Raw genomic sequence first — 15649 nt, 5'->3', positions numbered from 1 at the left:
GGTTGCATAGGCTGGTGTGCTTCTTCCATGTGGGCTTTGTTGCTTCTGAGCTTGATGGCCGCTTGATTACCTTCAAGCCTTTAGGATATGCATTTTTAAACATACCAGTTATGCCCAAGGATGGCTTAACAACTTACAGTTGTAGTCTAGACGTCATCCCCAATTCAGTCGGCCCCACGGCAACAGGGTGTGTGTGCGTCCTACGCCCACTGCAGGGGAAGTCAAGGTCTTGGTTCAGTGGTGGGCTGGCCTCCTACCGCGCCACCTTTCTTGGGGCCACATACCATCCGTGGCCACCTTAGCGTTTTACTTGTCTGGAGCCCTGGCCGCATCCTAAGTATCTTGAAAATAGTCTTTGTGGAATAATCACATGGATTACTGAGTAAGGGCTAAAACATCTGGAGAGTATTTGATAGATAATGATCATGTTACCCGCACAAAGGGCTCGTCCTGTCTACAAAATGTGGAGTGTGAGGGGCCGCTAGAGGGCAAGACCATGTGTTCACAAGTTTAAAGTGACGGTTAATAGCAGAATAGAAAAAGGAGGGTGCCTGGACCATGCCTGAGTTTTCCATCTGCCTTCCCTGGAGGACGTCTTTACGAATTAAGCCCACTTTTGTCCATTACAAAAGTAATATGGACATGGAAGAGGCCCACCTCTGGAGAAGGTGTCATGTTTGGTAACATAGGTCAGCCAAAAAAAAAAAGAGGAAGCTCCTCAACAAGATGGACTGACAGCGTGCCCACGGCTGCAGCCTTACAGTGCTGGAGAGGATGGTGCAGGGCGGGGAGCATGTGGGGGTCCTGTGGTGCACAGGGTCGGGGGTGAGGGGAGCCAACTGACTTGAAGGCTCTGGCCACAGCAACGGTTGGAACAACATGCTCATCATCGTTGCTGTCACTGACTTAGGCACGTGGAAAATACTGAGATGACAAAGTGGTAATAAGCATGTATGTGTGTTCCACAGCTGGTGATAGCGACACATTAAACTGTAGAAGAAGTAGAAAGCACGATCTAATCCAGCCATGTGAGAGAGCCACAGTTAATAGTGGGGCCACTTCCTGTTTTCTCAAGTCCGCTCCGGCTCACGGGCTCACTCTGAGGCTTTTCTGTATAGTTTTGTTTTCTATATGTTTTTTTCTCTTCTATAATTGTAATCATTTTGATTATGCTGATGACTGTTTCCTGTTTTCTAAGTTAGCATTATAATATCTGTCTTCGTGGTCACTTTATATAAATATCAATTTAAAGTGAATCCTGCGTTTCTGCTTACAGAACATGCATGCCTCTCTTTAAGATTCAGACATTGCAAGAATGTACAAAGATAATATGGGTATATACACACATGCACATCTACAAAGTCTCACCTCTCAGAGAATATGAACCAATTGGCTTCCATTTCAGTATTTGTTTATCAGTGCCAGGACTAGGCAAACGTTTGCCAAAAAAGGCCAGAAAGCAAATTATTTCAGACCTTGCTGGGCATATGAGTAGACTTAGTGTCTGTCAAAAAGATCCCACTCTGCTGCTATAGCAAAAAAGCAGCCTTAGACACTATGTTTAAAAAGGAAAAAAAGTGGGGGCGGGCCAGGGGAATGTGGCTGTGTTCCAATAAAGCTTTATTTACAAAAACAAGTGGTGGGCCAGACTTGACCCCCAGGCCGTAGTGTGCTGATTCCTGGTCTGTATTCATAAGTATGTTTATTATTAGGAACGTAGGTTTTCTATTCAATAACTTAGGGTTTGTTTGTTTGTTTCAACTCAGTGATGGATCTTGGACCCCCATACCTGTGTGTGCGGGAACCTAGATCTCCTGCAGTCTGGGTCATCCTGTGACGATGGCCCTTCATTTGCCATGCTCACGGTAGCCATCCTGAGCTGCCAGTCCTGCCTTTCCCTCCTCTCTCTGCTCTGTGGGGAACTCCTCTGTGTGAAAGCCTGCCCCTCGGGCTGCTTTTCCCACGGAGAGTTCCTGGTGGTGCCGAGCTCACCGTGGTGCCGAGCAGTATGTGGATGGGCTCGATTCGGCCCGTTCGGCGTGTTCAATTTTTCTGACTTAAACAGACAGATCCCAATGCTGTGTGCATCGAGCAGAGTCCAGCCCCCAGGGGCCAGCGGTGTGTCAGAATAGACCTGTGCCCCCGGGGTTTACCATGGCTCCCGTTTTCTAATCTTCCAGGCACCTCAGGGTACACCCGAACCACCCACCTTTTGGTTAACAGCCGAGCACAGTGCCCCTTTGCCTCACTCAGGGACTCCTGATCCAACCACCACCATTTGAGAACCCACATGAGTTTGTCTGATTATTGGAGGGAGGGGAGACATGGACCCTGGACCAGGAGGGACCGAAAAGTCATGTCCCAGGTGCTGTCTGCCCGGGCACCTGCCCAGCCCCAGCCCCGCTGTGTGTACCCTGCACATTGGTGCCCAAGGGCTCTAGAAGAGGGGCCAGCCGTGGCGTCTTGCCTGTTCCCTCCCGAGTGGCCCGAGGCGCTGACAGGCGACTGTCCCTCCCAGGTGTTGTGGCACCGAGCCCAGTATGAGCCCTTCTTCCACATGCTCAGCGACCCCGAGGGCTACGTGTTCACCTGCGTCAACCAGACGGCGGAGCAGCAGGAGCTGGAGGACGAGCAGCGCCGGCTGTGCGACATCCAGCCCTTCCTGCCCGTCCTGCGCCTGGTGGCCCGCGAGGGCGACCGCGTGAAGAAGCTCATCAACTCGCAGATCAGCCTCCTCATCGGCAAAGGTGCCCGTGCAGGCTGGGACCCGTCGCTGGGCCGGGCCCACCGCCCCCACCCGCTCCCCGCGCTGACCCTGCCCTTCCCTGCTGCCCCTCAGGCCTGCACGAGTTCGACTCCTTGCGCGACCCCGAGGTGAATGACTTCCGCGCCAAGATGCGCCAGTTTTGCGAAGAGGCGGCCGCGCAGCGGCAGCAGCTGGGCTGGGAGGCCTGGCTGCAGTACAGCTTCCCCCTGCAGCTGGAGCCCTCCGCGGCACCAAGGGGCTGGGTTGCCTCCCCGCCGCCGCGCATCCCCATCCGGGCCCTCCTGGTCAACGTCAAGTTCGAGGGCAGTGAGGTGAGCCTCCCTCTCTCTCCCATCTGCAGGGACTCCGGCTGGTGCTTCCCCACGAGCCCCCAGTGCACTGCCCTAGTGTGGCATCAGATGGTCAGTTGGTGGCCCCAGTGCAGCAGGGTGACCAACGTCGTTGGGTCATCGATGCATCCACGCATTTGCCCGTCCTTCCTGAGTGGGACCTGATGCTCGTAGCAGTGGCATCTGCAACCCACGGGGAGCAGGGTGGGGGGCTCCCCAGACCGTGAATGGCCATGGAACGTCCACAAGGCAGAGATGATGCTCCCTCCGTCCCCCAGGAGAGCTTCACCTTCCAGGTGTCCACCAAGGACATGCCCCTGGCACTGATGGCCTGCGCCCTGCGGAAGAAAGCCACGGTGTTCCGGCAGCCGCTGGTGGAGCGGCCCGAGGAGTACGCGCTGCAGGTGAATGGCAAGCACGAGTACCTGTACGGCAGCTACCCCCTCTGCCAGTTCCAGGTGAGCCCGGGGGGGCACGTCCGGGTGCCCAGCCTGGCCGGGCCGGGCCTGGGGCGTGATGAGCCAGGCTGCTGGGGGTCACCTGCCGTAAGCGCAGGAGTGACCTCATCTTGAGAAAACGGGCAGGGCCGGGCCAGGGGTGCGGTGTTCCTGGGGAGCGGGTTGGCCCTGGGGCGGTTGGGGACTGCCCATGGTCAGCTTCCCCTGCCCCTCGCAGTACATCTGCAGCTGCTTGCACAGTGGGCTGACCCCCCATCTGACCATGGTGCACTGCTCGTCCATCCTGGCCATGCGAGACGAGCAGAGGAACCCCACCGCCCAGGCCCAGAAGCCACGCACCAAGCCGCCCCCCATCCCCGCGAAGAAGGTGAGCCAGCGCCCTCCACGACTCCCTTCCATGCACACACACACACACACACTCCTTCTTGCCCTGTGGTCACGCTAGACCAGTGGTTCTCAGCCTTCCGAATGCCTCGACCCTTTCATACAGGTCCTCATGTGGTGGTGAGACCCCCCCCAACCATAACATTATCTTCCTTGCTACGTCATCACTGTCACTTTGCTATTGTGACGAATCGGTGACTCCTGTGAAAGGGTCGTTTGAGCCCCAAAGAGGTCACGACCCACAGGTTGAGAACCACTGGTCTAGAGCCTGTCGGGTGCGCCCCAGGACAGCCATGGGCCCAGGACCCCCAGCCTCTGCTCTGGGGCTGATTGGTGGGCAGAGTTGGGGTTTGGTCCTGGGAGGCGTGCTGACCTGAGGCCTCAGGGACAGGGGCTGGTGGGGGTGGGCCCAGCCAGGGAGCTGCGGAGCTCAGGCAGAGGGGGCTGGGGGCCTTCTGCACCAAAGCACGGTGATGAGGGCAGATGGCTGAACTTTGCCACAAACCTTCAACACCCTCCCCACCCAAGTGGTGGCCAGGGGGTTGTGCCCAGCCCTTCCCTTCCCCTCCCAGCCCTCCTCGTTGTCCCTGTGGTTCCTGGAGCAGCCGTTCTGCATTGACCTCATCCAGGGCAGCAAAGTGAACGCCGACGAGCGCATGAAGGTACAACCGGGACCAGGGGCGTTTGCACAAACAAGTGCCTGTGGCTGGAGGGGCGGCAGAGGAAGAAGGGGGGGGGGGGTCACCCGAAAGCCACCTGACCACAATTACCCAGCATCCCTGCCCGGAGTGGTTTGTAAGCTGCTTCAAAACAGGAAGCTGGGCGGGGGGCAGGCAGGCTGGCCAGCCCGAGCAATCGATTCGGAGAAACTTGAGCCCAGCCAAGTTCTGGGTATTCACAACTGGAGGTGGTGGGGAGCAGCCCCGAGACCCAGGAACCCTGCGGCCTGGGGAGGCGGTGGCAGGCACAGAGGAGGGCTGGCTCCAGCAGGGCAGGCCTGGTACTCCCCAGGGCCACGGGGGAGGGCTGGCAGGCAGGTGCAGTCACCCCTGTGTAACCAGGGGACCAGTGATGGGGCTGGGGCCCACCTCTGCTGCAGGGACTGTGTTGGGACCCGAGTTGCACAATTCACATCCTGAACACGTCTGTCCTCAGACGGGCTCCGTGAGGTGCAGGGCTCACTGTGTGCCCAGCAGGGCTGAGTCCTGTGCCTGGAGTATTTGTTGCAGGGGGGTTTCCACAGGCAGGCAGGGCTGGACTCCCCTGCAGAACCACCGTGACTGGATCAAACAGGCAGGTGTGGGGGCGGCAAAGTGGGGACTTCCCAGCTCACATGGGGAAACTGAGATCCAGAACTGGGAAGGGGCTTGCCCTGGGGGCACACAGAGCCTGCAGCCAAGGAGCTGAGATTGGAAGCCCCCGACCCGGCAGCCAGGCCTTCCCTCTGCTGTCCGTGGACACGGGGCTCAGACCCACGGACAGGAGGACAAGGTGCGCGTGGTGTGGTAGTTTAAGCACTTGGCTGCTGACCTAGCGCTTGGCGGTTTGGACCGGCCTCTCCCTGCTGGGAGGGGGCCTTGGCACCAGTCTGCCTCTGGAAAGGCTCCTTTGAGAACCCAGCTCCCCTCTGCGCACAGTGGGTCACCAGGAGTGGACATCGACCCCGGCGGGCCCCTCAGCACAAGGAGGGGTCCACGCGACGACGGGAGCATTTGGTGGGGTGGGGTGGGGCAGCCCGCTCACCCACGCCCCGCCCCCCTGCAGCTGGTGGTCCAGGCTGGGCTTTTCCACGGCAACGAGATGTTGTGCAAGACGGTGTCCAGCTCGGAGGTGAGCGTGTGCTCGGGACCCGTGTGGAACCAGCGGCTGGAGTTCGACATCAGTCTCAGCGACCTGCCCCGCATGGCCCGGCTCTGCCTGGCGCTCTACGCCGTCATTGAGAAGGCCAAGAAGGCTCGCTCCACCAAGAAGAAGTCCAAGAAGGCGGTGGGTCGGGCTCTCAGCCTGCCCTCCCCCAGCCAGTAGATCTCCTGCTGGGCCCCTCCTGTTCTGCTCCCAGTCTGGGGAGGCGGGTGCAGCTCCAGGGGGCACCTGTGGACCTCAGCCCTGCCCCTCTCCGGTCTGCCTCTGGCCCTGGCGAGCTGCTGGCAGGGAGCTGGAGATGGCCGGGTCTGGGCCAGGAGGCATCCTCAAGTGGGAGGGACGCAGCCTCTCTCCTCCCGGGGAGCTGAAGGCCTGAGTCACGCCACTAGGAATGGGTAGTGATGGGACTCTGCGTCACCAGGCCCAGGATGTGACCCCTACTCAGCCCTGCTGACTCACACTGAGCCCAGCACGGCCAGCTTGCTGGGGATTGCTGGGGTTGCTGTGGGGGTGCCCCTGGGAGCAGAGGATGCTGTGAGGCAGTGGGCCTTCCTCACTGGGACCCCCCTCCCACAAAAAGCAGGAAACAGGAAGTAGAAGGCCCTCCTCTCCAAACAAGGTCTCCCCCAGGGTCTGGCTAAGAGACCTGCTGGGGCCGATGTCCTCCCTCCTGCCTTTGGGGTGTCTGGGTGAGAGTCAGGGAGGCTGTCCCTTTCTGCAGATGTCCCTCTCGGGCCCTGACCTGCTTGTCCTCCTCAGGACTGCCCCATAGCCTGGGCCAACCTCATGCTGTTTGATTACAAGGACCAGCTCAAGACTGGGGAGTGCTGCCTCTACATGTGGCCCTCCGTTCCAGGTCCGCCCGGGGGCAGAGACGGGCATGGGGGGGTTCCCAGGGAGGCATGCCCACACACCTGACGCCACTGGTCCCTGTTCAGATGAGAAAGGGGAGCTGCTGAACCCCACGGGGACGGTGCGGAGTAACCCTAACACAGAGAGTGCCGCCGCCCTGGTCATCTGCCTCCCGGAGGTGACGCCCCACCCTGTCTACTACCCTGCGCTGGAGAAGGTCAGTTTCCAGCAGGCTGCCCGTGGGGCTGGGTCCTGGGTCCTGGGTCTCTGTGCATACTGGGAAATGGCCCTGCCTGTGGAATCCTCACATGCCCTGGGGCAGGGGGTCCACAGTCCTATTGACCTCAGTGCCTGGTGGGGTGGTGGACACGTGCTTAGCTTTAGGATTGCACCTGCAGCTCTGTGGGAGGAAGGCCAAGGTCTGCTCCATCAAGGCTACAGCCTGGAAAAGCTAGGGGGCAGTGGGACCCACCGTGTGGGCTTGGATGCCCAGGCGACACCTGACAACAGCGGCAGGGGCATGGCACTGGTCTCAGGCCTCCGCTGCTGCGGGAGATGGAAGATGGTGCTCCAGGGGTCAGGAGGCGGAGGCTGGGGCAGCCCACCCCAGAGTCCCCCAGGCTAGCACGTCCGAGGTGCTGAGCTTGCAAGCCCTGCCCCACCATGGGAAAGTCCAGCTCGGGCTGGCCCAGGGCCACCGCTGAGGGCAGGGTTTGTGGGTCTCCTTGCAGATCCTGGAGCTGGGGAGGCACGTGGAGCACGGGCGCTTCACGGAGGAGGAGGTGAGTGGGGGCGTGGGGCACTGGGTGCAGGGTGAGGAGTGGAGCAGCCGGGCCGCCCTCACCCCAGTGGCCCCTCAGCAGCTGCAGCTGCGGGAGATCCTGGAGCAGCGGGGCTCGGGGGAGCTGTACGAGCACGAGAAGGACCTGGTGTGGAAGATGCGTCGCGAGGTCCAGGAGCGCTTCCCCGAGGCACTGGCCCGGCTGCTGCTGGTCACCAAGTGGAACAAACACGAGGACGTGGCCCAGGTGGGTGGCGGGATGCCATCCCTGGCTGCCCTCTCCCCTGGGGACACCCTCTCCCTTGGCAGCCTCCTCCCCTGGTGGTCTCCTCCTCGAGGCCCCCCCTTCCCTGACAACCCCTCCCACTCCGCTCCCAACCCCCCAGATGCTCTACCTGCTGTGCTCGTGGCCTGAGCTGCCCGTGCTGAGCGCCCTGGAGCTGCTGGACTTCAGCTTCCCAGACCGCCACGTGGGCTCCTTTGCTATCAAGTCCCTGCGGAAACTGACGTGAGCCCTGCAGGCTGTGAGGGCCACCGGGTGGTGGGGCTGGAGGGCGGCCGGGCCCCAGCTGCCAGAAGGGGTGTTGCTATGGGGATGGACTGAGCCCCGACTGGCACTCAGGGAGAGGGGCGGGGGATACCCACTTTCGACAGTGCACCCCTATCCGCAGCGGGCCCAGCAGCCTCCCCTCCTTGCAGGGACGATGAGCTCTTCCAGTACCTGCTGCAGCTGGTGCAGGTGCTCAAGTATGAGTCCTACCTGGACTGCGAGCTGACCAAGTTCCTGCTGGACCGGGCGCTGGCCAACCGCAAAATCGGCCACTTCCTCTTCTGGCACCTCCGGTACCAGACTCGCCCCCTGCCTCTGGGTCCCCCTGGGCGGGAAGAGCATGTTGGGTCCTAGGGGTCATCCCTGCTGGGCTGAGGCTGGGCCATATGGCCCTGCCAGGCCTCCATCCTCCTCTCCCTTCAGCTCCGAGATGCACGTTCCGGCCGTGGCGCTGCGCTTCGGCCTCATCATGGAGGCCTACTGCAGGGGCAGCACCCACCACATGAAGGTGCTAATGAAGCAGGTGAGAGGCTCTGGCCTCCGTGCCCCTCCCCACAGCCGGGTCCCCTGGGAATCCCCTGGAGCCACTCTCAGCCTGCCCTCCCGCCCTCCCGTTCTCTGGCCAGGGGGAAGCGCTGAGCAAGCTGAAGGCCCTGAATGACTTTGTCAAAGCGAGCTCCCAGAAGACCACCAAGCCCCAGACCAAGGAGCTGATGCACGTATGCATGCGTCAGGACACCTACCTGGAGGCCCTCTCTCACCTGCAGTCCCCTCTCGACCCCAGCACGCTGCTGGCCGATGTCTGGTGAGCCTTGCCCTCACCCCGCCAGGACCCCACCTGACGGCCCCCGGCCCTGCAGTGGCCCACTGACCCCTCTCTGGCCAGCAGCGTGGAGCAGTGCACCTTCATGGACTCCAAGATGAAGCCTCTGTGGATCATGTACAGCAACGAGGAGGCAGGCAGTGAGGGCAGCGTGGGCATCATCTTCAAGAGCGGCGATGGTGAGCGGGCAGGCCCCGTCCTTGTCCGTGCCGGCTCGGGGTAGGGGGTGGGGGGTAGAGTCTGGGCGTAACTCCTTCGGCAACAGTTGAGCAGAAGACAGTCTTTGGGGCTCCGTGGTTTGGGCACAGCTGCAGCCCACACCAGAAACTTGTGTTTTTTCTTCCTGTGGCTGGTTGGACAGACCTCCGCCAGGACATGCTGACACTGCAGATGATCCAGCTCATGGATGTTCTGTGGAAGCAGGAGGGGCTGGACCTGAGGTGAGGGCCCCTCGTCCGTCACGTCACGTGTGTCTCCGTGAGGCCTGACGCCCTGCTAAAGCAGCTGCTACTCCCCGGCCTGACAAAGGGCTGTAAGAAGAGTGGGGCCATGCCAAGGGCTCAAGTAGAAAGCTAATGTTTTGAGAATGAGGATGGCAACAAATGTAGCAATGTGCTTGACATGATGTATGGACATATGGATTGTGATAAGAGTTGTACCCCTCCCCAATAAAATGATCTTTAAAAAAGGGAAGCGATGGTGGCCATTCCAGGTTCCGTGTCCCCTCACTCCCTGTTGTCTTCTTTGCCCCAAGTGTCCCTGGCTTCCTGCAATGTCCTCTTGCCACCGCCATGATTTTTCTTCTGCGCCATCGTGAGCTCTTCCCTGGGGGTCCTGGGTACAGGGGCCTCCTTCCTAGCTCCTTGAGCAGCATCCCCTGGAGTCTTCTGGGTGCCCCGAGGTTCTTGCAGCCAAACAGCCCCAGGAGCAGGCCTTGACCATGACCTTCGCCTCCCCTCTCTGCACTGGCAGGATGACGCCCTACGGCTGCCTTTCCACCGGGGACCGCACAGGCCTCATCGAAGTGGTGCTCCACTCGGACACGATTGCCAACATCCAGCTGAACAAGAGCAACATGGCGGCCACGGCTGCCTTCAACAAGGACGCCCTGCTCAACTGGCTCAAGTCCAAGAACCCAGGGTAGGTTTTGGCCCCGGGGACAGATGCCCGCTCCTTGGGTTTGGAGGAGCTGGTCCATTACTGCGAAAGGGGAGGGCAAGAGCCCGTGACATTCAAGCCAAGGGCCAGCCCGTGTGTGTACCCCCGCATGCCCGTGATTTATTGCTGTGTAGCAGTCTTCCCAGACCTAGGGATTGAAAGAGCCATTTCTTGCCCATGAATCGTAGTTTGGGCTGGGCTCAGCAGTGTGGTTCTTCTGCTCTTCATGCAACTGCTGCCATCTGCTGGCTCGATGGGGCCTGTCTAGTGCCCTAGTATCAGCAGGGTCCCTCTCCTTGTGGCTTCCCTCTCCATTCAGTAGACCAGTCTGGACTTCCAAGCTCAGGGGTGTCCGACAGCTATGAGGCATCTCAGGACCTAGGCACCCAACATCATTTCCTCCACATCTGTGGCCAAAGCAGGTCACAAGGCCAGCCAGGTCCCAGGGCAGGGGACCAGCCCCTACCTCTTAATAGAAGAAACTTTCAAGTGTTGTGGTCATGTTTTCAATCTTCCCACCCAGAGAGGCCCTGGACCAGGCTATCGAGGAGTTCACGCTCTCTTGTGCTGGCTACTGTGTGGCCACCTACGTGCTGGGCATTGGTGATCGGCATAGTGACAACATCATGATCCGTGAAAGTGGGCAGGTAAGGTGGTGTGCGCAACTCACGGCCCCTGGCCTTTCTGCCCTGCACACAGTTCCCGGGCAGAGTTCCCCTGTGAGCCTAAGCCCCGCCATGCCCCTTGGCCTATCTGCACCTGGCAGCTCTCCACCCCCCACCCCCACCCCCGACACCTCTCAACTTTTGCCCTTCCCTCCCCCCTTAGCTGTTCCACATTGATTTTGGCCACTTCCTGGGAAATTTCAAGACCAAGTTTGGAATCAACCGTGAACGAGTCCCGTTCATCCTCACCTATGACTTTGTCCATGTGATTCAGCAGGGGAAGACGAATAATAGTGAGAAGTTTGAAAGGTAAGGGTGCCTTAGGTCCACTAGGAGCCCATCCGTCCCTGAGGTCCCTGTGAAGGAGCAGAGATCACTAGCAGCTACAGGGATGGGGACTCGGCCCACAGCCCTCTCCCCTCCCCACCCCAACCCCCGGGCTTACTGAGGGGCTTACCACATGTCCTGATCTTCTCAACAGGGAACGCCCCCATCTCAGCCCTGGAGTGCCCTGCTGGGGCAGGGCTGGGGGACGGACGCTTATAGGCTGTGTGCGTGTGGGAGGCAGCAGGCTATGGCTTAGTGGGGTCAGTTGGAGGAACTGGGCTCGTTATGTGCTTGGGCAGGGGCTCTTCGGAAGTCGCCCACATCTAGACCTCCCCCAAACAGGTTCCGGGGCTACTGCGAGAAAGCCTACACCATCCTGCGGCGCCACGGGCCCCTCTTCCTCCACCTCTTTGCCCTCATGAGGGCGGCAGGCCTGCCCGAACTCAGCTGCTCCAAAGACATCCAGTATCTCAAGGTGAGCCCGGAGGCCACCTGCCTTCCAGGGAGGCCACTGTCCAACCTTAGCTTGTGGGTCTCGTGTCTTCTGGGGCCTTCATCTATGGGTGGGCAGCGTGCTGTCTTCTTAAGTCAATCCATCCCCCCCCCCTTGGGCCGCAAGCTTTTTATTCATAGATGTAGGTGGGGAACTGTTAGGCACGATTTTCCTTCCTGCATCTGCTCAGTTGGGGTGGCTAGTGAGTGAGGACACTGGCCAAGGTGCCCTCTCAGTGTCACCTTCTGTGCCCACTTCCTCCTGGAGCAACGGTCCCCTAGAGAAGGCAAAAGCTGTGGTGGTGGCCACAGAGAGCCTGACGGGTTTGCACCTTGTGTTGTAGGTGGGTCACGCTGACCTGTCCACAGTGGTCTAGAAGGACGTTGAGAATACCCAGTGGGCTGGCTGGGAGGGGGCTGGTCCTGGACCAAGCTCAGCTCCTTCCTTTAACACTGCTGCCACGTTCCCGGTTTCAGGACTCCCTGGCGTTGGGGAAGACGGAGGAGGAGGCTCTCAAGCACTTCCGGGTCAAGTTCAACGAAGCCCTCCGGGAAAGCTGGAAAACCAAAGTGAACTGGCTGGCCCACAATGTGACCAAAGACAACAGGCAGTAGCAGTCCCTTTGGCCCCCGCGCCCGCCCGGTGGCTCCTAGCCCTGTGCTTGAAGCTGCGGCGACCTTTCTCCTGAAAGCCGGAACGGCGCCTCACGGGAAAGAACTGACACAATCGCCTTTTGTTGTTTACAGTTATTTATTGATGACTTGAAACGTTGAAGGGACTACACAGCCATACAAGGAATGCAGCTTTAGAGCCTTGTGGGGGCGGGCATCCCCAGGCTGCCCCAGTGGAAGGACGCAGCCCCAAGTCTTCCAGCTGGTGACCAGAGCCCAGCTAGACTCCTCTCCTCCCACCGAACTACGGCAGGTTCGGCTCCAGCGGTCACCTCATGCCTAGGCTCTGGAGAGGTGTCCCGTCCTCGGCTCTCCGCCGCCACCTCTGCACGTCTCCCACTGACTGTGATTTGGGGTGTCCCCCCAGAACACCCGGTGCCCCAAGATTCAGGGATGCCACAATTTGCTTTAAAACTAACTCTTGGGCCCGGGATCCTCTCATCTCTGCTGTAAAGCCATTTTGTGTGCGGGTACGAAATATCGACTTCTTGAGTCCTACTGAAGTCCTACTGTACTCCGAGCCTAAGGAGAGCTGACCCCCGGCCCCCCCCCCACACACACGTGGGTCCTCAGGACATGGTAATGCTAGGTATCGCCTCTTGGCTTCCAATCAAGGGTGAGGCAGGTGCGGGTACTCTGGCAGGACCTGGGGCCCCAGAGCACAGGTGCTCATTCAGGTGGGGGGGCCCAAGCTCTTTCTCCAGAACCCTTCAGGAGGTCTGCCGTCACCAGCACTGGCTGTATCGGGATTCCGGGCTTTGGTGGGGGCCCTTTCCCCGGGCGGTATGTAGTCTTTCACTGGAGGGCTTCAGAAATGCCCGCCCCACATCCTGAAGCCAAGGGGCTTGGTCTGGGTTGTGTCAAGCCCATGGTGGTCCTGCGGTATTGGCGGCAGGCCTGGTACTGGCTGGGCTTACACCACTGACCTTGGCCAGGCCTCCCAATATCCCAGTGCCCGGCCTAGCAAGAAGACATGCCAACTGTAGGTCTGGGGAGAGGCAGGAGGCAGCAGCTCGCTCCAGGTGGTGGCTGGCCCCATTGGCTCTGCTCGCAGTCTGCCTATCACTCAGAACACCTGGCTCACCCAGTGTGTGCTGAGATCCACCAGCTTCCCCTGGCCTGTCCGTGTGTACATATGTTATTTATTGGAGCGAGTCTGCACACTCCCCGGCGTGGGCTGCAGGCCTTTGCACATACACAGCGGTTTGGGGCTGGGTGTGTATTGTGTGCCGGGCAAAAATATTTCCAATTTAAAAAAATCATTTACTGTTTCTGTGTAGCGAAGGTGAGCCTAAGCAGCAGGGATGGAAACCGAGCCCAGACAGCTGAGAAACCTTGGCAGGAGAGGTAAAAGCAGATTAAATAAGGAGTCTTGTTAAGCTTTCCACCTGGGCCCTAAGGCACACGGGGCATGCAGGACTCACAAGAAGATTGCAAAGAAAAAAAGTCATTCAGGTGGAGTTAGAACCAGAACTTTATTGTAGCAGATACACTTTCTGACCTAGCATCGATAGACACATCTTAAGAGTGACACCTGGGGCAGCTAAGGACACACGTGCCCCCCTCCCCCCGCCCCCCCAAATGGGTTCTCAGTGGTCTACACAGAGCAGCTACAGTGGCGGGCATGGAAGATGGCTACACACAGACACAGGTGACCGTCCGTTTTCTGGAAACTAGCAGTGATGACCACAGGACAGTAGTCAAAATGACAGCCCTCCCTGCCCTGTTTTAGAAATCTAAAATTTTACATTTAAATTAATCATAATAAAAAGAGAAAAGTGGCCATGTGGGTTTTCAGTCTCTTCCTTGCTTGCCACTGGGCGTGGCCGTGACGCCCTGGGGCAGGGTCAGCCTGGGGAGGTTGGACGGGCCGAATGTGGCCTCTGGCTGGGGAGGCTCCTGACAGCCCACCCAGCTTCTCAGCCATCCCGAGTCCGGCTCGTGGGCTTGCTGCCATCCCCAGACAAGTGCCTGGATGGTCTGCACAACGGTTGTCGGTTCATCATGTAAGAAGTGCTGGGGTGGACAAGGAGTAAGAAAGGGGCCCCGGGTCCCAGCAACACCCGTACTGGCCCAATGCCAAGCCAGCCCAGGCCCCCAAGGCCTCCCCACCTGACCCCTGCCCTGCTGTCCCACCCACCGGAGGAGACCTGAGGCTGGATTGTACTGAGCTGACCTGGGGGCGGGGAGCAGGTGGGGGCTGGACAGCCCTGTCACCTGGATTTCACCTTAAATTCCAGTCCTTGATGACACTAGCGCAAAGGACACCAGAGTTCCAATTTATTTACAAAATATTAAAAACTCAGTTAATCATCTACATAGTAACCCCATTCTGCCATTTTATACATGCACTAGGTTTGGAAAAAAACAGACTTAAAAAAGGGGGAGGGCGGGGAAGGTGGGACGGAGACAAACCAAAGCAGCGGTTACCGGGTGGGAGGGAACAGCGTTACCCCAGGCAGCCGGCCGTCAGGACAGCACCTGGAGCGGGCACGGCTGCATTGCAGCAGGCCAGCAAGGGCCTGCGGACACTGTGTGTGTGTTTGTGTGTGTGTGTGTGTGTGTCCGGCACTGTGGGTCACTGTGCAGAGATAACGGCGGAGGCTGTGGGGGTCGCTCCACGTGGTCGGGATCCAGGCAGAGGGCGGGGAGCCTAAGTCCTATACACCAAGCAGGGGCAGACGACAGGCACCAGGGAGGGTCTGCAGACCTACTGGCCAAACAATGACTTTTTACATCGTGGATCCTTGGGGTGGAGAGGGTGGGGGCAGCAGTCCTGGAAGCAGAAAAGAGGATAGCCGAGGAGGGAGGAGCCACTGCGACCGGTCAGTAGCTGAGGGTGGAGTCGTCCCACTCCAGCTGCTGCTGCCTGCTGGCGCTGGGCTGGTCCCCGTGCGCCCCCTCCTCCTCCTCGCTGCTCTCCGACTCAGCGCTGGTGATGTCGTCGTCCTCCTCGCCCTCCTCACTCTCCTCCTCCTCCTCTTCCTCCTCCTCCTCGCTGCTGTGCTGGTCCTCGTATGTCTGACATGGAGACGGGCGGGTGAGTCCAGCCCCGCCCCCGCCGGCACCCCAATCACTCACACTGACAAGAGGTCCAGAGACACTGGAAGCTGCCCTATGGCCACCCACACAGGCATGAGCCTATGAGGCACGGCGGCGGCGAGGGACACAACATTCAAGGGCTCGGAGAAACGTGCCTGGAGCCAGAGGGGCAGCCGAGGGGGAGCCTGCCGAGTGGATGGCAGGCTGGCCGGCCTCAGTCCTGCTTCTAAGCACCGCTTAGCACCACCCTGGTGACACAGCAACAAAGGACTTTGATGTGTGCCTACCAGCTGCTCTGGCTGGGTGATGAGCTCGGCAACGGTCGCACCTAGGAAACCCTGAGGCAGTGGGTTCTACCTGTCCTACGGGGTCGCTACATGTCAGCACCAACTCGATGGCACCCACCCGGCAACCATCCACAAGCCTGCGCTGACCCTTCTGCAGGGGAGGACCCGCCCACCTCTCAGAGCTGGGACTGGGGTCACC

General features: G+C 59.6%; 2 protein-coding genes across 2 annotated transcripts in view; one reads left to right on the top strand and one right to left on the bottom strand.

Annotated features, from left to right (window-relative positions):
- The window catches only part of PIK3CD (phosphatidylinositol-4,5-bisphosphate 3-kinase catalytic subunit delta), a 45446-nt gene extending 31542 nt beyond the window's left edge, over positions 1–13904 (top strand). The window contains exons 4-24 of the mRNA XM_004705187.2: positions 2519–2747; positions 2840–3078; positions 3375–3554; positions 3772–3921; positions 4511–4600; positions 5703–5924; positions 6561–6657; positions 6740–6870; positions 7385–7435; positions 7514–7681; positions 7821–7942; positions 8134–8277; positions 8408–8507; positions 8611–8789; positions 8874–8986; positions 9169–9247; positions 9780–9947; positions 10489–10612; positions 10794–10939; positions 11300–11432; positions 11927–13904. Of these exons, the coding sequence (XP_004705244.1) occupies positions 2519–2747; positions 2840–3078; positions 3375–3554; positions 3772–3921; positions 4511–4600; positions 5703–5924; positions 6561–6657; positions 6740–6870; positions 7385–7435; positions 7514–7681; positions 7821–7942; positions 8134–8277; positions 8408–8507; positions 8611–8789; positions 8874–8986; positions 9169–9247; positions 9780–9947; positions 10489–10612; positions 10794–10939; positions 11300–11432; positions 11927–12064 (3003 nt within the window). The 3' untranslated portion in view covers positions 12065–13904. The remainder of the gene's footprint in view (positions 1–2518; positions 2748–2839; positions 3079–3374; positions 3555–3771; positions 3922–4510; positions 4601–5702; positions 5925–6560; positions 6658–6739; positions 6871–7384; positions 7436–7513; positions 7682–7820; positions 7943–8133; positions 8278–8407; positions 8508–8610; positions 8790–8873; positions 8987–9168; positions 9248–9779; positions 9948–10488; positions 10613–10793; positions 10940–11299; positions 11433–11926) is intronic.
- Positions 13578–15649, bottom strand: part of CLSTN1 (calsyntenin 1) — a 106983-nt gene continuing 104911 nt past the window's right edge. The window contains exon 17 of the mRNA XM_045299205.1: positions 13578–15262. Coding sequence (XP_045155140.1) covers positions 14948–15262 — 315 coding nt within the window. The 3' untranslated portion in view covers positions 13578–14947. The remainder of the gene's footprint in view (positions 15263–15649) is intronic.

The sequence above is a fragment of the Echinops telfairi genome, unplaced genomic scaffold (genome assembly GCF_000313985.2).
Source record: "Echinops telfairi isolate 266 unplaced genomic scaffold, ASM31398v2 ScPeMD7_7457;HRSCAF=8495, whole genome shotgun sequence".
In the NCBI taxonomy this organism is placed as follows: Eukaryota; Metazoa; Chordata; class Mammalia; order Afrosoricida; family Tenrecidae; genus Echinops; species Echinops telfairi.
This window is presented reverse-complemented; position numbering and strand designations above follow the sequence as displayed.